This window comes from the organism of the source record quoted next, unplaced genomic scaffold, assembly GCF_019419815.1.
Source record: "Pyrus x bretschneideri cultivar Hongxiangsu unplaced genomic scaffold, Pyrus_bretschneideri_v1 Contig6, whole genome shotgun sequence".
NCBI lineage: Eukaryota > Viridiplantae > Streptophyta > Magnoliopsida > Rosales > Rosaceae > Pyrus > Pyrus x bretschneideri.
This window is the reverse complement of record NW_025999798.1, coordinates 10,836,524-10,862,784: the sequence shown is the minus strand read 5'-3', so window position 1 is coordinate 10,862,784 and position 26,261 is coordinate 10,836,524. Positions and strand designations below refer to the sequence as shown.

The window sequence follows — 26,261 nt, the reverse complement described above, 5'->3', positions numbered from 1 at the left end:
ATTCAAGACGCCGCTTCAGTTACAAAAACAGAAAATACACAGAGACCTCCTGCTACCCCTACAACTACAGCACACCTATAGCACTATGGATTTAGGAAGCGAAGAAACGTCGTCGTTCCTGTCTGATTTCCTGGAAAAGTGTGGTGGCTATGCTGTCCTTGACGGCGGTTTTGCTACGGAGCTTGAACGGCATGGAGCTGACCTCAACGACCCTCTTTGGAGCGCCAAATGCCTTATCACTTCCCCACACCTTGTTAGAAGGGTACGTACGGTACTTCATCTGTTATTCGATCGGTTACGCTTGATTGTTATCTTTTTCTTTTATATTTTGCTTTAAAGACTTTCGATTTCCTTTTTTGTTTTGTTTTGACGATTTTCTTTGATTTATTTAATTTAAACTAAACATGTAAATTGTAGTTCATGCGAAAAATAAGTGCGAAATTTTTTTTCAGAGTTTAATTAACACAGAAAAGAAAAAAATTGAAAGAAATGAGAAGAAAATGGTCAAATTCATTTTATATATGCAAAATTCTTTTTCATTGCTTTTTTTTTTTTTTTTTTGTGTACATGTTTTTGGGAGCATAAATGAAGTGAAATGTGTATTGTTGGTGATGTGTGTTTGATATATTTGTTATTTACTAAGAGCAAGAGGATATTTTGGTCTTCTGAATGCAAAATGACATTTTTTAAGATAAGTTAAAGTAATTTCTTGATGCTTAAAAATAATAAAATAGAGATTTAGTAAGTGAACCACATCAGCTTCTGACAGCAACGTGGCGAACCACAAAACATTTCAGCTCATCTTCTGATGAACTCACGCCATGATTTTCAGGACTCCTGCACAACAATGAATAAAAAAAACATTGGTGCATAAGGAAACCTATCAACTTTCTGTCTAAATAACAGTAGAGACATGGGCAGTTGATTAGACGGGTTAGACGGGTACTAAGGCGAATTAGGTGGACATCTAAGGAGTTTAAGACGTTATTCTTTAATTTTTTTAATACTTAGAAGTTAATCGGAACAATGATAAACCGTTTAACGCCACCTAAGCAAAATTTTTTAAAACAGATCGTCATACTTTAATTAATTAGGTTCTTATTCTGGTATGGGAATTTTCAGAACAGCTCATCATACTTTAATTAATTAGGTTCTTATTCTGGTATTATACCTTAATTTTTAGTTTTTAGACCAAAACTTGAGTTTGTGTCATTACACCTTAGTTTATTGATTATGCACCAAAACTTATTCTCGTGTTCTAGCATCATGGTTTTGTCATCATACTTCTCGTGGACTAAAACTTACCTTTAATGAGTTCAACACTCTTCTGTTTCTATATCCCTCGTCATGTAATTGCGTAAGTTTGAGGAATCGTGTCATACTTTGGACAGAGTCTCATATCATCACCGCGTCGTGTTTTAAACTTATACACTTGCTAAATACAACAAAGAAGAAAAATTAAAACATAACCTCAATTGTTTGTTTTCCTCTTTTAACTTGGTTGGGAAAAAAAATATAGGTACACTTGGACTACCTTGATGCCGGTGCAAACATCATACTAACCGCATCTTATCAGGTATTTAATTTTGTTCATCCTTCCCACCACATGATCTCAACGCATATAGGTTGTGTTTTTTTATTTTAGTTTTTTTTTTAAATTAATTAAAGTTTGAGGAGTTATAATTTATGTTTGATACAGGCCACCATTCAGGGCTTTGAGGCCAAAGGTTTCTCTAAGGAAGAAGCCAAAGATTTGCTCAGGAAAAGTGTTGAAATTGCAATTGAGGCGCGTGAAATTTACTATGATAAGTTTCAATCAAGACGTCCAGTTCTGGTTGCAGCATCTATCGGCAGCTATGGCGCTTACTTGGCTGATGGTTCCGAATATAGGTAACTAGTGAACTCATTTTCCACTCATTGACACAAATATATTACTAAGGTGACTAGTGATAACTTTCTGATCAATGGTAAATAATTAGAACTCTGCCTGCAGTTTCTTCATGTACATTGTTTATATGAGCATTACTGATCTTGATTTTAGGTTCATTTTCTTTGGCTTGATTATTCTGTTTTCCTTCGCAGTGGGAACTATGGAGATGCGATAACTGTAGAAACATTGAAGGATTTCCACAGGGAAAGGGTACAGATTCTGGCCAATTCTGGTGCTGATCTGATCGCATTTGAGACGATTCCAAATAAGATAGAAGCAAAGGTAGCTGATATTTCCCTTGAGGCAATCGGACAAATTACTTTTATTTAGTTACAATTCATTGAATCAATTCATATTCTTTAGGCATCATGCCCCATTGCACTCTCATTTGCAATTTGTCCACAATATGTATGTGGATCTGTTGGTATCAGCAGCTCCAGTCTGGATTTTGGCTAAATATTCCTTGCTTAAATGTGATGCAGGCATATGCTGAGCTTCTTGATGAAGAAGGAATAGAAATTCCAGCCTGGTTTTCCTTCGCTTCGAAGGATGGAATCAATGTGGTCAGCGGGGATTCCATGTTAGAATGTGCCTCCATTGCAGATTCATGCAAGAACGTTGTTGCTGTTGGAATCAACTGCACACCTCCTAGATTTATCTACGGACTGGTTTCATCTATTCGGAATGTAAATCTTCGATCAAGTTATGAGTAATTTAAGATACTTAATTAGCCCATAAAACCATCTTATATAATGTTCCTTACCTATCTACCTGGCAGGTTACAAACAAACCAATAGTGATATACCCTAACAGTGGTGAGGCTTATGATGGTCAGACCAAGCAATGGGTGGTGAGTTTCCCTTCTATATATGTTGTTACTTTCCATTTTCTAACACTAACCCTCCTAAAATAAAATTTGTTTGCTTTGCTTTCAAATGGTATTGCATCAAGTAGATGATCATATATATGTCACGTAGGCATCAATACCACCATATGAGGTTACTATTCACAAAAAATACTTATGTTGCTAGATCGTCAATTATCTGCAACATGAGTCACGTTAATTCTTGCTTGAACGCATAGTCCAAATTATAATCTTCCAACATAATCACTTGTCTAACAACATAAGTCTAACAATAGAACATTATGAAAGAGAAACACATGATTTTCAAAATATGAAACCTTAGATCTTAAACTGTTGATCCTTACTCGTTATCCCTCCCAAATAAAATATGTTTTTCTTTTCTTTCAAATTAATGGTATAATTTCTATTAAATTAATTAGCATGCATATGTCATAAATTAGGCAATAAGCATCGATCTAGAGTTGTGTTATGTGGAAAATACTTATGTTGTCAAACTGAATTTGATGCTTGAAGACGTGGCCCAAGTTACAATCTAGGAACATGAGCACGTCGGACAATAGAACATTACGTACCCTACCTTTTACAACATCTACCGGCACCTAAAAACATCCTCGGAGCAAACGTTTGTTAAAAGTTATGAAATCTTGATGCTAAATTAATCCATGGATGTGATATGACAATGTTGATGTCTAAAGTGTTGTTGAAAGATTTTGAATGGAACTTTTCGATTGCAGAAATCGACTGGTGTGGTTGATGAAGAGTTTGCAGACATAGCCATAGACAAGTGGTGTGAGGCTGGGGCTTCTCTATTTGGAGGCTGCTGCAGGACTACTCCAAATACCATCAGAGCCATATCTAAAGCTCTCTCCAACAAGTCTTCTTCCATCGTTAACGATGATGCTTAACCGAGTTCTCAGAAACTGGTGTAAATATTTCTAATCCGCGCTTAGAATAAAAACCTTTGTATCATTTTTCTTTGCTTCTTTTACAACTCCGAGGAAGTAGTAAAAATATCACCATGGCGAGTCCGTTCCAGATAAGTCAATAACAGTGCTTGTTATGGTGAGGTTTTTCCAAAATAACAGTGTTTATTAATTTCAAGGGTAGAATTTTGTGGCACTCTCTCTCTGAGGTTTTGGGTCCGTACTCTGTCGCATTCTTACATGTTCCGGAAATTATTTTATACCGGCGTCGGCTGTGGTTAGTAACTGTTTTAGTTTAAGGAACAAGGAAATCTTGAAAAGAATGATACAATACATCGTAATAAGAGATACAGAAATGTAATATGCACATATTACAACTAAGTTTCTCTATCATGGATCCAATGCAAATCGTAAGTGTCTCTCCCGTGTTGGTGAGAGTCCTCTTTCAGTGAGACCTTTTCCCACCGCTTGTGTGAGGCTGTCCCTTCCTTCTTCCGGCTTTCAGTTCAGCCGGGCGGCCTTGCTCTGGCCAGGGTCGGTGGCAGTCACTTCTTTTTGTTTTTTTCCTTCCTTTCTTTCTATTACTGTCTTTCCCCCGCTCTCCTTTCCGACCTGCATAGTCTTTCCACCCCACACGCCGTTGATCCTGCTCAACTATCTTCTTCAGATCAACTCTTTTCTTTTCTGTATCCCATGTTCTCCCTCCATCTTCACATCCCTCATCCATCCTCTGCCATTCGGTATGCAATCACTTTTGACCGCGATTTTTTGGGGTCCATCGGGAAGGTGTGTAGAGTTTTGGTGTTCACACTGGCTTGGGTGTTCGCACTACCACCTTCTCTCGGCCTATATTTGTTGGCAGTGTTGATTGTGGATATCTCACTGGTTTCTTTGATTTCTTCTACTTGATGGATGCGATCGGAGAGGGATTCTTTGCTGGATGATGGAGTCTTCCTTCCTTCCATCTTTGAGGCGTCGTTTGGTTCGATTTCTGGCGTCCGTTGGGTCGATGGTTCGTGCGGTTCGTGAGGTGTTGCAGCTGCTGTAATAGTAGAAGGCTAGGGTTTTTTTGGTTTGCTTCTGTTTTTGGGCCTAATCTCCTGCTTGAACGTTTGTTGTTACGTTTGGTTGGTACCCTTTTGCTTTGTGTAATTGGTTTGGGCCATTGTTGTGTAATAGTCAAGTTTGTGTTGCAAATATAAGACCGGGAAATTACCGTTCGACACACACGCACGCATGCGAGACGGTATAAATTAAGTCAATTGGATAAGAGCGAAAGACCACTTGTTGTCTCTTTGTGTGAAAAACGCGTCAGGAACAAAGAAATAGCAAACCTTAGAGCAACTCCACCCCTATTCACTTTGCGCCAGCACCCAGCGCATTTATCCACTTAATTGAACAGTAATAGACCCAATGAACAGTAATAGGCCAAAACATCTCCACCCCAAAAAAAATGTGCTGGCACCCAGTCTAAAAAATGCGCTGGCACAAACGATCTCCACCCCTACAAAATGCGCTGGCACCCAGTCCATTTAAAATATTAAATAATTTTTTTTTATAAAATAAAAAAAAATTGTTTTAATTTCGGATAGGATTTTTAACCAATCTCGTTACGCCACGTGTCATTATCCGAACGTACTATTTTTTGAATAGATTTCCGCTAAGATTTTCAACCAATCCCGACAACCCACGTGTCACTTCCTGTTTACAATAATTTAGGCAAGATTTCGATAAGATTTTTAACCAATCTCGTCACGCCACGTGTCATTATCCGAACGTACTATTTTTTGAATAGATTTCCGCTAAGATTTTCAACCAATCACGTAGTGCCACGTGGCATTGTCCAGAACCTCATCTTTTTTTTTTTTCGTCCATATAAACCCTACATCCCTACATCCATCCTCACACTAAACTCAATCCTTTTTTTTAGCTCAGAATTCTTCTTTATCGTTTTCAAATCTTGAGTTCTTACAATGTCTTCTTCAAGGAGAGCGTATAAACAATTGCAAGAGCAGCAGAAAAGGTTGTTGGCACAACAGGAAGAATTGGTCAATCTTGACCAAGGTGGAGGTGGAGATGAGGCCTTCACAATGGAGGAGGATGAAGATAATCACTATAGAAGGCGGAGGGCCTCACATTCCCGCCGTATCATGGAAGCTATGGGTCAGATAGCCAAACCCGGACGTGCGGCAAACATCGATAGAAGAAGGGAAAGACGAGGTAAAGATCTCTTGGAAGATTATTTTATTCCCAACAGCGTTTACCCTCATCATATTTTTAGACGTCGGTTTAGAATGCAACGAAGTTTGTTCGCTAAAATCATGAGTGATGTTTGCAACCATGATCCATATTTTGTGCAAAAAGAGGATGCTTTTCATGTTCTAGGTCTTCTTCCTGAGCAAAAAATTACGGCTGCCTTGCGAATGCTTGCATATGGAGCATCTGCAGATCAAGTGGATGAGATCGCAAGGATGGGAAAAACAACAGTTCTGGAGTCCCTGATGCGGTTTTGCTCTGCAATTGAAGCCCTCTACACCAATGAGTACCTTCGGCAACCCACGACAAGGGACATGCGAAGGCTTCTGAGGAAGGGTGAGATGCGAGGCTTCCCTGGCATGATTGGAAGCATCGACTGCATGCACTGGACATGGAAAAACTGTCCAAGTGCATGGCAAGGAGCTTATGGCGACAGAAAAGGAGCCAAAAGCATCATTCTGAAAGTGGTGGCTTCTTTTGATACATGGATTTGGCATGCTTTTTTTGGTGTTCCAGGAGCTCAGAATGACCTAAACGTCCTTGCCCAATCTCTAGTGTTTGACGAACTGCTACAAGGGCGTGGGCCGAGATGCACATATTGGGTTAATGGTAATAAGTACGAGGGACCATACTACCTTGCAGATGGTATTTACCCAAGGTGGTCAACATTTGTCAAAACAGTGCCACACCCGCAGAGTGAAAAAGAGAAACACTTCGCAAAGTGTCAAGAAGGGTGTAGGAAGGATGTCGAGCGTTGTTTTGGTATCTTGCAAGCTCGTTGGGCCATTGTCAGGGCTGCAGCTAGAATGTTTGATGTCGAGGCTCTTCGATCTATCATGATGACGTGTATTATTCTCCACAACATGATTGTTGAAGACGAGTATGATTATGATGCCGTCGATGAATACGAGTCGGATCCGATGAACAACTCAAGAACACAAATCTACTATGCTCATGACCGGACCGAAGATCCCGTGCAACACGAGCCGTTGGAACGGGATGGACGTTACAATGAATTGATCATTCAACGATACACTTCATTGCAAGAGCCATACTGGCACATAGCCCGCCAGAATGACTTGATTGACCATCAGTGGAGATTGCATGAAGGCGAAGATAATTAAAATAAGGCTTGTGGTTGAAGAATAAAGTGTATTGTTTTTTAAGTAATCTTATTTAGTGTGTTTGCTTTTTTTTTTAAGTTTAAATGGTGAGGTTATGTAATTTTATTTGGTGTTTTAAGTTTAAATGGTGAGGTTATGTAATTTTAAGTTTAAATGGTGTTTTATGTAATTTTATTTGGTGTTTTAAGTTTACATAAGAAATTAAATAAAGTTCTAAAAGTAAATAAGAAATTACATAAGAAATTAAATAAAGTTCTAAAAATAAATAAGAAATTACATAAGAAATTAAATAAAGTTCTAAAAGTAAATAAGAAATTACATAAGAAATTATATAAAGTTCTAAAAATAAATAAGAAATTACATAAGAAATTAAATAAAGTTCTAAAATTAAATAAGAAATTACATAAGAAATTACATAAGAAATTAAATAAAGTTCTAAAAATAAATAAGAAATTACATAAGAAATTAAATAAAGTCTGTGGAGTTAGGATATGTGGTGCTAGGATCTTGGTTGCTAGGATTTTTGTAGCTGGAACCCCCTTGACTTGTTTCGGCATCTCTTGCACGCCTCATTCGCACGACATCTCTTTTTTCTGAAGTCCAAAAATATTTTGAATTCGGAGACAGTCCTACTAGAGACTTGTTCATAGTGTCACGATCTGTTTGAGCCATCCTTTCTTCTCTAAGCATCTCATTCTCTCGATGAAGTGCTTCTCTAATCATCTCGTTCTCTCGATTAACTATTTCTCTTTGTCTCTCAGCCGCCGCATCACGAGCCTCAGTAGCTGCAATAATTGCTGCCAGGGCAGCAGCTTTTTCCTCATCTCTAGTCTTTTCCCATGCCATGTTCAGTTCACCTTGACGAGTAAGTTCCTCCATATATTTAGTGCAGTCATTTTTGGAAGAACTACCTTTTTTCTTTGATGCCTTTTTACCTTGAGGCCTGAGGGACTGACGAGTCGGTTGGGTCTCTGGCACTTGTTCAAGCATCCCTTCCGTGTCTTCAAATGTGTTGGCTTCTTGTTCGGCTGTGTCTGCTTCTGGCGAACTGTGTAGACCCATACCGTGCATGACAACCTCTGGACCGGTTGCCACAATTTTGTATCTAGGGCAATCTTTGACAATTTGCCAACATTCCCATTTGTTGAATGATTTGTTATGGTTCTTTGCATTATAGAATGCTTGTGCTTGTAGTGTCTATAAAAATTACATAAAAATTACATAAGAATTGTGGAATGCATAAAAATTATATAAAAATTACATAAGTATTGTGGAATGCATATTACATAAAAATTACATAAATAATTAAATAAATTAAAATATTGATGTGGGTGGAATGCATATAAATAAATAAAAATATTGTTACCTCATCCGCTAAACTTGTCCCACTACGCAAATTACCAGAAGCATGAGAGAGGGCGTTTTTCCAACAAGTAAAGGATGCGTTGAGTTTTTTCCAACGACCTTGAAGACCTTGACTAGATCTGGTATCTTTTCCATGTACATCTCTTCCATGTACATCGTTGAACGATTTCGTAATTTTACTCCACATTTCTCGCTTATCCATCTCATTACCCGTAATCGGGTCATGAGTAGTGCGAACCCAACATTCACACAACGTAACATCTTCACTCAGCTTCCACGAAGTCATTTTTTTCTCTCAAAGTGTACAAAATATTCAAATGTAGAAAGTGTAGAAAGTGTAGAAAATATTGAAATGTGGTGTAAGGTGGAAGATGAGGGTTAGGTATTTATAGAAAAAAAAAATTAATTTTTTAAAATTTTTTCTGTATTTTTTTAAAATTTTTGACATTTTTTAATTAATTTTTAATAAATTTTAATGTTGTAATTAATCGGGACCGTTGGATTTGAAAAATAATCAAATCCAACAGCACTCATTACGCCACGTGGCCAACGGTCAAATTTCTGACCGTTGGGCCTTTTTTTTTTTTTTTTTTAAATTTTTGGTGAAATAAACGTGGACCGTTGATCTGTGATCGGACGGTCCAATTTAAAATTTAAATTTAAATTTTTTTTACCGTTGGAAATCCAACGGCCTAAAAAACTAGCCGTTGGAAATCCAACGGCTTTGAGGAGGCTACGTATCCTTCACCCCGGAAGACTGCAAATGGGCCTGCACGCGGGCCCCAGCGCCTGCACAGCCTGTCGGCTACGCGCCCCGGGCACCGCGTGTGTTGCACGCGCCAGAAACAGACCGGGGAATGGGTCTGTCCATTTTGGGCTGGGCTGTTGACTGGCACGGGCTGGGTGCCAGTCAATTGCACGGGCTGGAGCAGAAAAATGTGGTGCCAGTCCATTTTCTTCACTTGGTGCCAGTCCATTGGGCATGGGCTGGAGTTGCTCTTAAGGATCCTCACGTTTGACTTCACATTTGTATTTGCAGGCAGCAGGAAGCTGCTTCCTACAAGGAGAGAAACTTCCACAGCGCTGCCCGAGCAGGGAGGCTCTCAACCAGTAAGGTCTGGTGAGACCAAAATACCGAGTCTCGTGTTTTTGCGAGAGCTGCATTGTCGGGGTCAACCCCAATAAAGTTTTTCTCAACACGAACAGTTTCAGAAATGAGTACAATTCCCAACTCTCTGGCCGTTTAGTTATCTGGCCCTGCAGACAAACAATATGGCTTGTCTGGCCAATCAAGCAGCTTCTTCCTCTTTTTCTATCTCAAATCCATACACTTATGATGTGTTTCTGAGTTTCAGAGGCGAGGACACGCGCGATAATTTTACAGGTCATTTGAACAGCGCTTTGTGTCAGAAGGGAATCAGTACCTACATAGATGATGGGATCAGAAGAGGAGAAAACATATCAGCATCTCTTCTCAGAGCAATTGAAGATTCAAGGATTTCTATAGTCGTATTCTCTGAAAATTATGCGGAGTCCAAGTGGTGCTTGGATGAACTTGAGAAGATTCTTGAGTGTAAAAAATCAAAACAACAAATGGTTAGGCCAATTTTTTACAAGGTGGATCCGTCAGATGTACGAAACCAACGAGGATCTTATGATGAGGCACTTGCTGAACATGAACGTGAATTCAAGGATGATATTGAGAAGGTGTACAGATGGAGGAAAGCTCTTTCAGAAGCAACAAACTTGTCTGGGTGGCCTTTCTTGGATGGGTACGTTTATTACTAACCACTCCAGTGCCTGATTACTAGCCTTTTTGTATATTTTTGGATATTTCAGTTTTCCCTTTCGGTTTACTGTTTTATTATTTGTTTTACTAAAGAATGTCCTTTTGTTTGTTAAAAACTGAAAAAACTTTCGAATATATTCACCATTCATAAACCAATTTCATTATGGGGTGTGCGAAAATCGTCGCCCAAACATAAAATGGGATATTGTTTTATGGAAAAAATTTCGAACACAATTTTTTGGAGGACAAATTTAGGGACATTTAAAAGGAAGGTAGTAACATCACCAGTGAGGTAAAAAGGAGACAAAAAACGAAGGTTGAGGCCTACTAACACAATGAGACTGCGTCAAGTGGTCGACTAATTTTGGGGTAAAGTATTGTGTTTTTCAATGTGCAACGTTGATATATGAAATATTTTATTTTATTTTTTTTTTTTCAAATTGGCAGGCATGAATCTCAATTTATCCATATGATCGTTGAGGAGATTTCAGGTGAAGTGTTACACCAGACATGTTTGGATGTTGCTACATATCCAGTTGGACTAGAGTCTTGCATACAAGAAGTGGAAAAGTTCTTAGATGTTGGGTGAGAAGGTGTTAGAATGGTAGGGATATGGGGGACTGGTGGAATAGGCAAGACAACAATTGCGAAAGCTGTTTATAATTCAATTGCCTCGAAGTTTGATGGTAGTTGTTTTTTGGCAAATGTTAGAGAAAATTCAATGACATGTGGAGGCGTAGTCCAATTGCAAGAGACTCTTCTAGCTGAAATTCTAAGGGGCAAAGGGTTGAAGGTCTCTAGTGTTGATAGAGGAGTTGAGCTGATAAAGAAGAGGCTGTGCAATAAAAAGGTTCTCTTAATTCTGGATGATGTGGACCAATTGGAACAGTTAAACAAATTAGCTCGAGGGTCCGATTGGTTTGGATCGGGCAGTAGAATTATCATAACAACAAGAGATAAGCATTTGCTGACTGCTCATCAAGTTCATTTTGTATACGAGGTCAAGGTATTAGATGATCAAAAAGCTCTTGAGTTGTTCAGTTGGAATGCATTCAAAACAAGTCAACCCCCAAATGGTTATGTGGAACTCGCTAGATGTGCAGTACACTATGTTCAAGGCCTCCCATTGGCTCTGATAGTTTTGGGTTCTCATTTGTGTGGCAGAAGTGCAGATCAATGGCTAGGGACAATAGATAGTTACAAAAGAGCTTCTAACAAACAGATACATGAAATACTCAAAATAAGTTATTCTGGATTGGAAGATCTTGTGAAAGAAGTTTTCCTTGACATTGCATGTTTCTTCAGAGGTAAAGATGTAGCCTACGTAACAGAAATTTTACAATGTTGTGACCTCAACCCTATGATTGGCATTCAAATACTTGAAGAAAAGGCTCTCATAACCATAGATGGAACTCAGATTCTGATGCATGACTTGCTAGAAGAAATGGGTAAAGAAATAGTTCGCCAAGAATTGCCAAATGAACCTGGAAAGCGTAGCAGATTGTGGTTCCACGAGGATGTTTATCGTGTGCTAACTGAAAATACTGTAAGTATAAATTTATATGTTGTGATATTCAATTCTACAAGCAAGGCCCATAACCGATTATTACTTTCCTGTTATATATATATTTTGAAAAAAACGTACATTTTACTGGATAAAAGTATAACCAGGTTTCTTAACACATTTTTTTTCGTGCAACAGGGAACAAATACAGTCAAAGGAATTATGGTAAAGGTGCCTGAACCATATAATCAGATCTGCTTGAATGCTAAAAGCTTCTCAAAGATGAAAAATCGAGATTCTTTCTGAACTACAATGCACTCTTTTCTGGGGACTTTGATTATCTCTCCAATGAGTTGATGTGGCTTGATTGGCCTGGATGTTCGTTACGGTCTTTGCCATCAAATTTTCATCCAAAGAAACTCTTTGTGCTCGAGATGCCCCGAAGCTGCATAACCCGACTATGGGAGGGATTCAAGGTACTTTGAAGTATTCATCCCCTATTTTTCTCAAACGTTTAGGCTGAAGATTTTTTAAGGTTTATTTGATTTGATCCTTTCCTTTCTCTAACCCTTCTTTTTCTCGTTCTGCAGGCTTTCCCAAATTTGACAACTATGAATTTTGAATCTTGTGAATTCTTAGGGAAAATCCCTGATTTCACCGGAATCATGAACTTAAAGAACTTGATACTGAATAACTGCACAAGTTTAGTTGAGGTTCATCCTTCGATTGGATTCCTTAATAAACTTGTTGTGTTGAGACTTAGGGGCTGCTCTAACCTCGTGATATTTTCGAGAAAAATCAGCTTGAAATCTCTAGAAGTTATTGACCTCAGCAATTGCTTTAGGCTTGAGCATTTTCCAGTAATTGTGGGAAAGATGGAATCCTTAAGACACATGAATCTAGAAGTCACTGCCATAAAGGAGTTACACTCATCAATTGGGTTTCTTATTGGGCTTGAAGAGTTGTATTTATCATACTGTGAGGATCTTACAACTCTGCCATCCAGCATTTATGAGTTGCAAAACCTCAAGGTTTTTGAACTGCGTTGTTGCAAGAGGCTTCAAGAAATTCCAAAGCTTCCACCAAACTTACGTTGGCTGATTGCGAGTGATGGTGAATCATGGGAAGGATTTTCGAAATTTCGTCATTATCTTAAGTTATTGAATACTTTGAATCAGGTATCTCTCTCTCTCTCTCTCTCTCTCTCTCTCTCTTTCTTTCTTTCTCTCTGTGGTAAACAGAGGATTAGATATAATTAACATAGGTAACACTGTTACTACTATGCTGCAGCCAATTTCTGTTGAGGACCATGTAGACCCTGAATATATACATGAATATTATCATCACATTCCTGAAGTTTATGTTATGGAGGAGGTAGGATTGGCTATCTTTGCCGTTTGGGAAGTAATACCAAATGAATCTACTGATTGGCGTTTTGGAGTTACTGTATCCACCAACTATGCTCGGCCAGGTCGTAATTATGAGTTTTCTTCTTGTTCAAGGAAGATAACGTCTCCTCATCTGTGGATCAAGCATATTCCACTAACTGGGATTGGGTTTCGGCAAGCGTGTGCTGTTAAAGTTTACTTCAAGCAAGGCACCCAACCCGCTATGTTGAAAAGCTATAATATTGAAGTATTCCTAGTATCCAATGTGGCAGTTGGCAACAATTATCAGCCAGAACAGGAAGCCTCACTTTTCCTGAAAATCGATAATCCTAACGTCGGACATCATCAAGAACCCTCAGTTGAGTCAGTTATCACAAAACAAGATGATACCAATGTCCATCAAGAACAAGTATATGAGGAATTATTACGAATTACTGACGAATTATTCAGAGCAAGCCTATTGAATTCAAATGTGATAAAACATTTTTTGTTTTGAGGATCTTAATAACCGACATTCTAAAGCTTCAGCTTTACGGTCCATTATTTGTTGTTTTTGGTCACTTACAACCATTAAAGTAGGAAATAGAAGTGTGAAAAACTGTTTGGGCCCAAAATAATATTGTTGGGCCGAGTGTAGATTTATGCTCGGCCCAAAGTTGTGTCAAGATACTATGGGCAGCCTGATGATCCCGGGACATTTAGCAGGGATGGTCAATTCCTATCGCAAGAAGGAGTAGTCTAGATAAACAAAGAGGGTTGAGGAAGTCCTGGTACAATTAGGATTCTCGACCAGCAATGAATAAAGCCCCGAAGGGGGGTGAGTTCGAAGTTCTAATAGGAGTAGGGTTGTTTGAAGCAAAACTGGAACAGGGCAAGGACTCCCAATCCAGATAGGGGTTTAATTCGATCTTAAGGAGCTGGTGCTATAAATACAAGAAGTCATGCAACAATTAAGGACCTTCAATTCAACACACAATTGCCCTGCGCAAAACCTCTCAACATCTTGAGATTTTTATTTTCTTTTCTCTAGCCGACACACCTTTAGTTTGGATAAACAACATTGTGGAGGCAACCGGCGAACACCTTCAATTTGGATAAACAGCACTGTTGCCGTAGAATTAGCCAACCAAGGAGCACCTTCAGTTTGGATAAACAGCACTGCGTCAAGACCAACTGGTTACCTATCCAAGTCTCGGCCGAGAAGGGTTTTCGAATCCTTGTTGGCAGAGGTCACCTTATTAGCCTTCTCGGCGAAGTAAGGTGTTACGAGTTACGTCATTCGGCGTACTGGACGCCGAATGATTTTATGATTGGATACTCACAAGTGAGTTTCAGAGTTCGGCATTTTGACTGCCGAACTACATTCACCATCAAGACATACATCACCTTTGAATACTTGTGTCCGTATAGTCTGGTGTCGATTTGACGTGCTTATACTCTTACGAATATAATTATAGTGACCGAATCGGGCGCCGACGATTTGTGAACTTCGCAGAACTAGCAGCCTTGTCTTCAGGCTTTAGAACCCAAAGACCGAGAGTGTTCCTTCCTCGGTCGCAGTCGCAAGATAAAGAAGTCAACAACGTGCTCAACGCGACATCAACGAATTTTACTCCTCGATCGAGCTCGACCGACTAGTTGGCACGCCCCGCATTTAACCGAAGGATGTAGTTAGCTTATTAGTTACTCGGCCTGCGTGCCACATAGGTTTTGTAATTTTTAGAGTTAACATTTTGGCACGCCTGGTGGGACCTTGTGCTAGACCTTCAGAGTTTATGACCATTGAGACACAGTCCGTAAAAAAGAAAACAGTCATAGGAAAGTCAACAATTGACTTACCAGTGCAAGGCCTTGGGCAGGATTTGCATTAGGCGAAAAATCCGATCATTGTTGCGCCGCCCGAGGCTACAAGTGCAACACGCCGAGATAATGAAATCTGTCTGGGCGGACAATCTCACAACCCAGAAGTTCCTAACCAAACAGCAGGCATTTTCGTTGAAGGAATAATGGAAGATTGTGACGAAGATGGTGGGGAGGGTTCTGATCCGCCAACTAGGTCGTTTCTTCGAAGACGACTTGATGAACAATATCGACAGGTCGAGCAATCGATTGGCCAAAAAATGAATGATTTACTAGACGCAATATGAAGCAACAATGACACACAGACCAGGATGCTTGAACTGTTGGTTAGTAAAGCCTTTGAAGATGGCCAGGTCGGCCAACCTTGGCAGCCTTCTTTTACAAATGTTCCAGTACAAGCCAAGAAAGGGTCTGCTTGGCTACAACCAATTGACTTAGAGAGAAGAGGCGGATCAGGCAATAGAACTAACGGACCAAGCCAATGAGAAGAAGCAGTATCCGTTAATGTGACCGAGGTCCAAAGAATGATCGACTCAGCCCTAAAAAAGGGGCCTAAGTTCCCAAAATTGGATCAGGCAATAGAACTGACGAACCAAGCCAGGGAGAAGAAACAACATCCGTCAATGTGACCGAGGTCCAAAGAATGATTGACTCAGCCCTAAAAAAGGGGCCAAAGTTCCCAAAATTCATCCACCCATACCCAGCTTATGTAAAAAGGTTCGAATACCCGCGAGGCTTCAAAATCCCTGATTTCAGTTTGTTCGTCGGAGAATCGTCCTTATCCTCGTTAGAACACGTGGCCCGGTTCACGGTGCAATGTGGAGACGTCAATAGTGACTTTCATAAACTACGGTTGTTCAACTTTTCACTGACAGGGTCTGCTTTCGCTTGGTACATTAATCTTCCACCAAACTCCGTCCAGAGTTGGGAGGAATTGGTCGAGAAATTTCATGAACAACTCTATCGACCAGGGATGGAAATGTCCGTCTTATCGTTGGCTAGGATGACTTAAGCGTCCGACAAATCCCCAATGGAATACTTAACAAGATTCAAGTCAGCTAGGAATTGGTGCCGAGTACTTCTCCCTGAAGTTGAATTCGTCAGAATTGCACTAAATGGCTTGGACGTGGAATACAAAAAGAAGTTTCTGGGGGTAAATATTCGAGATATGTATGAACTTGCTTAACACATTGAGCAGTATGATTACTTGTTCCGAGAAGAGAAGATATAGAAGTCACCATCCCAAGGAACATTATATAAGAATCCCACGGTTAGCTATGCATTGGCAGAAAGCAAGGACACCCAGTATGCTAGTGTGGATGCGGCCGAGATAGTGATAGATAAACCTTATGTTTGCAAAACATTAGCTCAAGTTAGTCCCAAAGACGCCAAGACCCGCTCGGCCGCCGAAGAGATGAGTAAAACGTCGAAAGTTTACACTTTCGATATCACCAAGGTCGATGCAATTTTCGACCAATTGTTGGTAGCAAAAATCATCAAACTTCGGCCAGGACACAACATCCTTAAGGCCGAAGAATTGAAGGGCAAAACATATTGCAAGTATCATAATTCCAACAAACATGCCACCAATAATTGTGTTGTATTTCGGGATACGATTCAAAATTGGATCGAGAAGGGAAAGCTAAAATTCCCGAAGAAACAGATGGCGGTCGACGTAAATCCCTTCCCCTCAACAACAATTGGTATGGTAGATGCTCATCTCCCTAAAAACAAAGGAAAAGGGAAGGCCGAATACGTCCCGGTGCAGCATGTCCGTAAGCAGAATGGTCAACCAAGATTGAAGATTGATTTATTTTCAAATGCACCACCTATGGAGTCCTCAGGGCCGGCCATCGATGAACCTATGACAGGTTCGAGTTTCTACGAAACTCATGAATCAATGGTTTTATGCGACCATTGTAAAACACCAGTTGAACCCAAAAAGAGGACATCTTCGGCACCAACTTCAGGCCCCCCATCCACGACCTTTACAAAATCGCCAAAGGAACTTAGCAACGGTCCACGACGCCAAGTGTTTAAGAGACTCAGCCCACAGGTACAAACAAAAGACCAGGCCTCAGTCAAGCGGCGTCTTGACTTTGACGCACCATTCTATAATGAAGATTATTACTCATGCAATGCCAGCAGTTTGGGCACGTCAGTCGATCGAAAAACTTTCAAACCACCCAGGCCACGAGACCAACGTTGGTATAGTTACAATTCTCCAACCGGCCTATATACGGCGTTGTCTAAATCTCAAAAACGTCGTCGCCAACAGATAGATTGCATAGCTCGACGACAGGAAGCGCAGGCTAACTTTGCTACCTGATGGCAGCCTAAGAAGGCCGTAGGAAGCATTGACGATCGGCCGACCCCGACTATTATGACCGAATTACTCGAAGGGAAAAAGACAGCTGCTCGTGACTTTGAGACCACCATTGCAGCGTCCGAGAAACACATCAAGCTCATTCTTCGGCCTGGGGAGACGAGAGCTCGTCTCGAGCATTTTAGATAAGAGGCTGAAATGAAACTTTCTCCGCTACCACTGCCAGAACCGTTAGTCAAGGTATGGCGCAATCTGCACCCTCTATTCCTCGGTGAATCCTTGGAGTACATGCTGGAGTTTCATAAGAAATATTCCGTTAATGACTTGTACGGACTACCCAAGGCATGTCAGGAAGCCCTCGATCTAGCATTAACTTGTCTTGATGCCGAGCAAATTATCCAAAAAAGGTTCGACCCAGCAATGAAAGCTAGGTTTCAGCATATACGGGAGGCTCGAGTCCTCGGCTTTGAGGTCGATCCTTACACAGATATCGACACTGTCGAATTACCTTTTTCACTCGAAGATCTTCAGCATTTACGATATCATTTTGAAGTTTTCTCTGCTGTATCTCTTTTCGGCCTTACGGTCGATGAGGAAAACCGGGTGGCGCGTTTAGACGCGTATCTTAACACAAGGAATGCCCGCATCGCCTACAAAGAACGAGCCCGTAACGTACTACACGAACGAAATAAGTCTTCGGCAATAAACGCGTTTGAGGAAGATAACCAGAATAAGATAGATTCGGTCCATACGTCTCAAGAGCAGGTTCATGCCGAGGCACTAAAAAGTCCAATTGAAGACGCTTCAACGACTGATATTATGTTGCCTTCTTTGGAAGACGACGACCACGACCTGATAGGTCCCTCGGTCATCGAACATATGGAGATCAGTATGGTCCATGTCCTACCGGCTGAGTTTCAACCACGACCCATCAGTCAAATTTCTTGGATGGGAACGTAGTTGCCGAAGAAGCGACACAAGTGGATTTCGTCGCTAACGACGACGATGGGGAAGTTCGAAAATACGACAATCTCAAGGCAGCCCTGGCTGAACTATTTCCCCGTTCCCTTTCGGTTAATCTTCAACATCTAAAGTCGTTATACGTCACAGCTCATATTGAAGGATTTCCCATTTCTAAGGTGTTTGTCAACTGTAGAGCTACAATCAACATCATGCCGTTGTTCGTCATGAAAGCACTACACCGTTCTGATGACGAGCTTATCCCGTCAGGGATAATGATGAGCAGCTTCATCGGCGACAAGTCTCAGACCAAATGAATGATCCCGTTGGAAGTCAGCATTGTCGGTCGTCATCACATGACGGCATTCTTTATAATTGACTCCAAAACTGACTATAATGCATTGCTTGGCCGCGATTGGATCCACCAAACCAGTTGCATTCCTTCATCTCTATACCAAGTTCTCATCTTTTGGGACGACAAATTGGTCATAGTGCACCTCGCCGATATTCAGCCATTTGAAACCAACATGATTCAGGCTCGCTATTACGACGATCACATCGGCTTCATCACCCTCCAGGGTTTTAACGAGGATGGACGGTCGACCAGAATTTCGATACAGAAAGCTATCGGGTAGGCGCCAAGACTGTCTAACAGGATTCGGCAAGACTCGGCTTGGCAGATTTAACTACCGATGTCGATGATTGATGCCGCCAAACAAGAAAGGCGTCAGGCTGCGGTTTCGTTGACCATGGAACGTTTGCTGGCCCATTGGTACGCCATTGCCAAACAACCACATTCCGGCATAAACTTAATTGAATTTTTGGCCGAAGCAGATAATGGCCCTATTCTATCTTTCGACAAAGTTCAGGCCGTACCGGCCGAACTCGAAGACAATCGGCCCCAGGTTAAGGACCCATTGGAAGAAATCAATGTTGGCACAGCCGATGATCCTCGACCATTGTTTATCAATGCGTTACTACCACCTCTTATGAAAGTCGAGCTTTGTAAATTGCTTCGTGAGTTTAAAGATTGTTTCGAATGGAATTATCATGAGATGCCAGACCTTGACTGAAATCTCATCGAACATGAGTTACACATCAAGGACGGGTGTAAGCCTTTTTGGCAACCCCCACGCCGGTTCTCGACCAAAGTACAACTTGGCATAAAGGACGAATTAGTTCGGCTTCTAAAAGTCGGGTTTATTCGGACCGCTCAGTACGTCGAATGGTTAGCCAATATCATCCCGGTGTTAAAGAAAAGTGGAGCCCTCTGCATTTGCATCGATTTTCGTAATTTAAATCTGGCCATTCCCAAGGATGAATACACAATGCCAATCTCGGACTTGCTAATTGATGCCGCAGCTAATCATGAATTGCTGTCCTTCATGGATGGCCATACTGGTTACAACCAGATATTTATCGCTGAGGCCGACGTCCACAAGACTGCATTCTGCTGCCCAAGGGCACTCGATACCTACGAATGGGTTGTTATGCCATTCGACCTCAAGAATGACAGCGCCACATACCAACGAGCCATGAATACGATATTTCACGACTTGATCGGTACGATCGTAGAAGTTTATATCGATGATGTGGTGGTGAAATCAAAAAGTCGCCGAACGCACCTAGAAGATCTTCGACAAGCGTTCCTCCGCATGCGTAAGCATAATCTAAAAATGAACCTGGCCAAGTGCGCCTTCGGTGTATCGATCAGTAATTTTTTAGGGTTTTTGGTGCACCATCGCGGCATTGAAGTCGACGAAAATAAAGCTCGCGCAATCATTAGCGCTACACCCCCGACAACCAAGAAGCAGCTCCAATTATTGCTCGGGAAGATCAATTTTCTCCGCCACTTCATCGCTAATTCGGCAGGCAAAATGAAAGCATTCTCTACGCTCCTCAAACTTAAGGATTCCGACAAGTTTGAATGGTGCGAAGAGTATCAAACGACATTTACGTAAATCAAGGTGTCCCTTTCCACACCACTCATACTAGTTCCACCTTGTCGCGGCAAACCTCTCAAACTGTACATTTCGGCAGTCGCTGAGTCCATTGGTTATCTCCTCGCGCAAGATAACGATGTTGGGCGTGAATAAGTTATCTTTTATCTCAGCCGTAATCTGAATTCGCCAGAGATCAACTATTCACTTGTCGAAAAACTTTGCTTAGCTTTGTTTTTTGCCGTCTCCAAACTTTGGCACTACATGCTCCCATCTGTTACGCAGGTCATTGCCCAAACCGATGTGATTCGTTACATGCTCACTCGGCCTATCGTCAAAGGCCGAATTGGGAAATGGACACTAGCTTTATCCGAGTTCAGTCTACGGTACGTACCCCAAAAGGCCGTCAAAGGCCAAGCTCTCGCTGATTTTTTGGCCCGACACCTTTCTCCTTATGGTTTTGGGGGTAGTGACGTCGAAATCGACTTAATCACAACACGCGACAGCCACTGGACTATACATTTTGATGGTTCCAGTACTTCGACCTCGGCTGGTGTTGGTATTGCCATTCAATCACCCGACCACTGCCGCTGGTATTTCTCTCTCAAGTTGGATTTCAGTTGTACAAATAATCAAGCTGAGTATGAAGCTCTTATTATCGGCCTCCACGTCTTACACGATTTACAAGCATCCTGCGTTCTTGTCCTCGATGATTCTGAACTAGTGATTAACCAACTCAACGGTGTGTTTCGTTGCATGAGTTGTACTTTGGCGCCCTATCACATGGTTACCACTTATTTGGCCGAGTCGTTTGAACGGATCACATTTGAGCATATTTCGCGTATTCGGAACATGGACACTGATAAACTCGCCCAAATCACCTCCGGAGCATAACTCACGGGGGGTAAGCTAAGCCGGGTAACACCCACAGTCCTGCGATCATACCCAGCCTTGGTCAATCAGCAAATTCTCCAGCGCAATCACGCGATACGCACAAGGGTGATGTCGTTACCATCGTTACTCGAACAGGGATACCCCGTAGAAGTATGTGCCATCGAGACACTACCAAACGATTGGAGAAAGACGATTTTACGATACCTCGATAACCCCGATGGGAAACACGATCGAAGAACGAGGGTCCACGCCACGAATTACGTGTCATACCAAAATGAATTATACCGAAAAGGTGAGGATGGATTACTATTATTGTGCCTCGGCCCACATGAGGTTGCCCAGGTAATGGTTGAGGTAGATAAAGGAATTTGCTGAGCTCACCAATCAGGACGCAAAATGCGTTGGTTGCTTCGACGACACGGTTACTTCTGGCTAAGTATATTAAATGATTACATCAAATATGCACGGGGATGCATACCGTGTCAGATTCATGGACCAGTGCAGAGAGCCTCGGCCGAATTACTCCACTCAGTTACTAAACCATGGCCGTTCAGGGGATGGGCAATGGACGTAATCGGCAAAATCACACCATCGTTGGGGGCGGCAAAACACGCTTGGATAATAGTAGCAACCGACTACTTCACTAAGTAGGTCGAGGCAAAATCATACGCTGAATTAATAGCCAAAGAAGTCTGCAATTTCATAGAGGAAAATATTGTGACTAGATTCGGCGTGCCAGAAACGATCATAACCAACAATGGCACAATCTTCACGGCTGACAGGTTTAGGGAATACACGGCAAGTCTGAATATCCGACTTGAGCAATCTACGCCGTATTACCCACAGGCAAACGGGCAGGCCGAAGTAAGCAATAAAGTATTGATCGGCATTCTAAAAAAAACGGTAAGAGAGAGGCCTGAGATGTGGCATTTAAAGTTAAACGAAGCATTATGGGCATACCGAACTTCACTCCGGTCGGCCACCAGAACGACTCCTTACGCGCTTACGGACACGACGCTATGTTACCAGTCGAGCTAAGTATAAACTCATTATGCGTGATCGAGCAGAGTAGTTTGTTTAGTGCCGAGTATAGTCAAGCTATGCGACAAGAATTAGAAGACTTGGAAGAAAATCGGATCGACGCGAGTAATTTATTAATAGCATAGAAGAAAATTGCCGAGCGAGCTTATAACCAATGCGTCAGACAAAAAAGTTCGGCGAAGGAGAATTAGTTTGGCAAATGATGTTGCCTGTTGGGATTAAAGACCCCAGGTTTGGCAAATGGTCGCCGAATTAGGAAAGACCATTCATTGTTCACAAAGTTCTCGGCAAAGGGGCGTATCATCTCAGAGATTGGACTGGTTTAATTCACAAATTGCCGATTAATGGAAAATTTTTAAAAAAGTACTATCCAGTCACGTGGGAAATGCAAGAATGAATACCATTGTATTAAACTCATGAAAATAAGTGAACAAATACATTCAAAAGACTCCTAAAAATTCTAGGGGGTCAAAGGGAGGAAAGTCTCGAGGGCAACTTTCAACTCCAGCCACCTCACTTCGCTCAAAATTATCTCAGCCTGCCTTGTCTTCTTATTAAGCTGCAATTCCTGGATGTGCTTTACGCCGGCAGCGAAGGCCGTAAGCTGAGCTCTATTTGCCTCGAAGTCTCTCTGAAGCTCTGAAGCAGCAGCGAACCTTTGTTGTTGAAGCTCAGCAATCTGACGCTGAAGCTCGGAGATCCGGCGATCAAACTCGGTCAGCTGTGCTTTCTTTACTTTTATCGACTCCACCTCTGCCCGGCCAGTCTCATGCGCAATCTTGGCCACCTTCAAGTTGTCCTCAGCCTACAAAGCTTGTTCAGAAATAGTGAAGTGTTGCTGAGTCCGCTCCAGAAGGTCAGTCAGATAAGCGATATTCTTCGTGCTCAGAAAACCGTCGTTGGCAAGGTCGTTCAAGCACTCCCCAACGGAGTTAAGACCCTTGCATTGGAGGACTTGGGAGGCAGAGAGGGACAAAAGCTCCTGTAGCTTAACAAAAGCTTGGGCCTCGGGCACGACCTCTACTGGTTCGGCAGGGGCAGCAGAGGAGCCGGCCGCACCAGTCGTGCTCTGAAAAAGAGCATCGAGCTCAACTTCCAACGAAGGCTGCACATAGAGGAAAATTCGTAAGGAAAAAGGAAATGTAGATGGAATGCATAACAGAGGGAATGTGTTCCTAGACCTACCGGGAAGAGACCTCGGCCATGCCCTCTGGTTCATTGCCCAAACCTAGAGAACTTAATGGCTGAGCCCAGTGCCTAAGACCGTTTCTCAATTCACACGGCTGATGAAAGTTATCTACATGGCCACTGAGGTGGCCAGGAAATGTATACAATACTTCTCGGCACATAAAATTGTCGATGAAATGAACATTCGGGCACCTGACATTTAATATTGTCCTGGGTTCAGATGCATCATAATAAAATTGATAAAGGAAGAAGAGCAAGCCTTACAAAGGTCGAGGTGACTTCTTGTGGAGGAATGTTAAGGTCTTCATCTTGTGGATGAAGCGGCGTTTCGGCCGTCGCCTTAGGCTCGACCAGATGCCTCTTCCCACGGTCGGCCATAGGAAGACCCAGATGGACAGCTGCCTCGACCACAAGATGAGGATGGACGGGAGAAAGGTTGGTTGGTCGGGGGCGACGTTCCAGCAGAATTTCATCGTTCTCGTTATCCTCATCATCCTGAAATAAAAGCTGTTACGATTCGAAAATCGGATAAAACAAGGATCATGAGCAGTGGAATCATACCTTTTCCAGAATAATTGTTGGTCGCTGGATAAGGGATGCCTCGGCGGGTACGGCCGTCTCCTCCAAAACAGGCGCAACCACCGGCTCCGAAGCCACAACTGGAGTAATAGCCGTTTCGGTCGTAAACCTGGTCGTTGGTACGGCCGGGGGTAGTTGGCTTGCCTGGGCCTGGACAACCGGAATGGCAAGAGAGAGGATAGGAGCAGTCGACCCCGTGGTCTGGCTAGAGATGGCGTGAATCTTCTGCTTCCCCTTATTCGCCATTGTCTTGACGCATTTTGAAGGGCGAGGAACGTCATCTACCGTCTCGACGCCCTGATGAGGTCGTTTGATTGGCGAAGGTCGCTAGATGGTTTTAACCTTCGAGGAAATGACCGATTTTTTCTTGGCTGCCGCCGCAGCGACCACATCCACCCTCTTCAACAACCTGTCATCTGTGAACACAGGATCACAATAGAAAATGGGTAGTGATAAATTGAGGAAAGAAATAGGAGAAAAAGGTAGTTGTCTACCTCGGGTCGGCTTTTTGGATTGAGAGGCAGAGATTCTCTTCAGCTGATCATCGAAAAGTCTGTCGGAGATGTTTTTGACCGCAGCCCTAAAGAAGGCTTCGGTGTATTCTTCCTACTAGTCACCAAAGGTGTCTGTGCCAAGAGATTAAGGGAGAACTGGTCGAAGGCGGAATGTCTTGCACCGATCTTGAAATTCCTTCTTGGAATCTCTGCACTCCCTCTCTGATGAGCCAGAAATGCGTTCTCGGTTGAGGAGGAAACGAGAAGTGAGAAGGGGGACCGGACAACCTTGAAAATATCCGAGTTGGCGGGCCGTGAAATGAGGGTGGTAGATTTTCCAACTGGCTGAGTGAGGATCACAGCCAAGGGGAAGGTCGCGTGCCAACACGATCGACCCCCAATGCTGGCGGAGGGTAGCATCTTCACTATCATCCCAGGATGATGATGGAAGCCTGATGGAGTGAGGGTGCTTTCGACGACATACTAGGAATTCGTCATCTGAGAGAACTTCTAGGCCGAAGAGGTATTTGAAGACTTCTTCGGCCTAGTGAGGAGATGGCGGCCGAGATGCTAGTTGAAGGCCGAGCGAAGTAGTGGGTTGGAAGGCAGCGACATCCGGCTGAAGGGTGGTCAAATAAACCTGTAGCCAGAGTTGGAAGACCCAGAGGGGATCGTTCTGGTTTGGGTCGATTTTTCCAATGGTCGCTTCGGCCAGGCAGTGGAAAAAGTTGGCGAGAACGGCCGAGCTAAGTGCTAGGGTGTGACCACTAGCCAGGGCCTCGACCACTGGCATGTTCTCGACTAAGCATTTGTTCGACTGGGTACAAAAAATGAATTTGTTGTACCAGTAGAATAGGAAGGCTTCATGTTCTCCCTTCCTAAGACTCTCCTCACCTTGAGCAGCAAAGTGGAGGATAAGGGTGTTGTAGTTGAAGAAGTTTTTGTGTAACTTCTGAACTTCTTCTTTCGAAGGCTCTCGGCCATCTCGTTTCAGTGTCTCGACAGCTCGATCTTCGAAGAGCGCCTTAAGATCGAGATTCGACGGGTTCCCAAAGAGAGCCGCATCTATCGGGATCCCAGATGGAGAAGTCCCGAGAGTAGCCAATACGTCAAGGATAGTGGGGCCGAAAGGGTCAAAAGGAAGGACCATAGTGTTGGTGGTCGAGCACCAAAAACTCAACGCTGCCATGAGGAGTTCCTTATCCATGGTTAGCTACATGGTAGAGAGCTTGAGGGCATTATAGATATCAAGGGCCTTCCACTCTTAGCGAAATAAGTTTTCCATTCGGATGACCTAAGTCACCCAGTTGGCGTTGGTCGTGGGCCAGGCACCTTGGGGCCTCGATAGGTCCCATTTGGACCAGTCGAACCCTTGCATCAAGGGTGTCAGGCAGTGAGCCTTGAAAAGAGTAGTGATTGATGAAGGAACCGCATCCTTGAAGAGCGGCCCTAGGATTTGGTGGGTAGTGCTCAGGTCACATTTGAAACGCAGAGTTTTGATGGCGTTCCGATCAATGAAGCTCTTGCATTTGCTACATTCGTTACTAAGCTTGGAAATGAAGGTATTGGGACTCATCTTGAAATTTGGAAAATGCTTGGAGAGGATTTCGGGAGCAGGAATTTGTTTTCTGGGACATAGAAAGCAAAATGGTTGAGAGAGTTTGTGAAGGTTTCTGGAAACGGGAGTACAAATGAAGGGAGTTTAGGTATTTATAGGCGTTTCAGAAATAAGATCAAGTGTTTGGTATTCGAAAGCACTAGTTTGAATTTGGGGGAAAATTAACCGGGAAATGGCCAATCATTTCGAATATTTTGGGAATCTTCAAGGATAGGAT

At 42.4% G+C, this 26,261-nt stretch overlaps 4 protein-coding genes and 1 long non-coding RNA gene across 5 annotated transcripts; 4 read left to right on the top strand and 1 right to left on the bottom strand.

The window, feature by feature from the left end:
- The first annotated feature begins 68 nt into the window (after positions 1-68).
- Positions 69-3,914, top strand: LOC103928017 (homocysteine S-methyltransferase 3). The gene is made up of 7 exons (XM_009337016.2): positions 69-262; positions 1,520-1,576; positions 1,700-1,890; positions 2,083-2,212; positions 2,413-2,616; positions 2,709-2,780; positions 3,530-3,914. Exons 1-7 carry the CDS (start codon positions 86-88, stop codon positions 3,698-3,700), a joined length of 1,002 nt encoding a protein of 333 aa, XP_009335291.2. The 5' UTR covers positions 69-85; the 3' UTR covers positions 3,701-3,914.
- On the bottom strand, positions 1,095-1,513 carry LOC125471542. Its single transcript, XR_007253666.1, has 2 exons — positions 1,219-1,513; positions 1,095-1,171 (listed from the first exon to the last, which is right to left on the bottom strand). It is a non-coding gene; the product is annotated as an uncharacterized LOC125471542 (long non-coding RNA).
- A 6,142-nt stretch (positions 3,915-10,056) lies between the features above and the next one.
- Positions 10,057-10,841, top strand: LOC125471496 (TMV resistance protein N). Its single transcript, XM_048571938.1, has 2 exons — positions 10,057-10,235; positions 10,700-10,841. Exons 1-2 carry the CDS (start codon positions 10,057-10,059, stop codon positions 10,839-10,841), a joined length of 321 nt encoding a protein of 106 aa, XP_048427895.1.
- LOC125468079 lies at positions 10,839-16,016 on the top strand. Its single transcript, XM_048571936.1, has 7 exons — positions 10,839-11,798; positions 11,955-12,232; positions 12,347-12,934; positions 13,047-13,553; positions 15,016-15,240; positions 15,358-15,460; positions 15,880-16,016. The coding sequence occupies exons 2-7, from the start codon at positions 12,113-12,115 to the stop codon at positions 16,014-16,016; spliced, it is 1,680 nt and encodes a 559-aa protein (XP_048427893.1). The 5' UTR covers positions 10,839-11,798; positions 11,955-12,112.
- Positions 10,854-12,062, top strand: LOC103928023 (disease resistance protein RUN1). The gene is made up of 2 exons (XM_048571937.1): positions 10,854-11,798; positions 11,955-12,062. Exons 1-2 carry the CDS (start codon positions 10,854-10,856, stop codon positions 12,060-12,062), a joined length of 1,053 nt encoding a protein of 350 aa, XP_048427894.1.
- Positions 16,017-26,261: the final 10,245 nt, after the last annotated feature.

Excerpts from the sequence above, each read along its gene's own strand:
- LOC103928023 (XM_048571937.1), top strand. The coding sequence starts at position 10,854 with ATGGTAGGGATATGGGGGACTGGTGGAATAGGCAAGACAACAATTGCG. Across the intron at positions 11,799-11,954 it reads GTGTGCTAACTGAAAATACT|GGAACAAATACAGTCAAAGG; the intron begins GTAAGTATAAAT and ends TTCGTGCAACAG.
- LOC125471496 (XM_048571938.1), top strand. The coding sequence starts at position 10,057 with ATGGTTAGGCCAATTTTTTACAAGGTGGATCCGTCAGATGTACGAAAC. Across the intron at positions 10,236-10,699 it reads GGGTGGCCTTTCTTGGATGG|GCATGAATCTCAATTTATCC; the intron begins GTACGTTTATTA and ends TCAAATTGGCAG.
- LOC125468079 (XM_048571936.1), top strand. The coding sequence starts at position 12,113 with ATGTGGCTTGATTGGCCTGGATGTTCGTTACGGTCTTTGCCATCAAAT. Across the intron at positions 12,935-13,046 it reads TATTGAATACTTTGAATCAG|CCAATTTCTGTTGAGGACCA; the intron begins GTATCTCTCTCT and ends ACTATGCTGCAG. Across the intron at positions 15,241-15,357 it reads TTGATGAACAATATCGACAG|GTCGGCCAACCTTGGCAGCC; the intron begins GTCGAGCAATCG and ends GAAGATGGCCAG.
- LOC103928017 (XM_009337016.2), top strand. The coding sequence starts at position 86 with ATGGATTTAGGAAGCGAAGAAACGTCGTCGTTCCTGTCTGATTTCCTG. Across the intron at positions 263-1,519 it reads CCCCACACCTTGTTAGAAGG|GTACACTTGGACTACCTTGA; the intron begins GTACGTACGGTA and ends AAAAAAATATAG. Across the intron at positions 1,891-2,082 it reads GCTGATGGTTCCGAATATAG|TGGGAACTATGGAGATGCGA; the intron begins GTAACTAGTGAA and ends TTTCCTTCGCAG.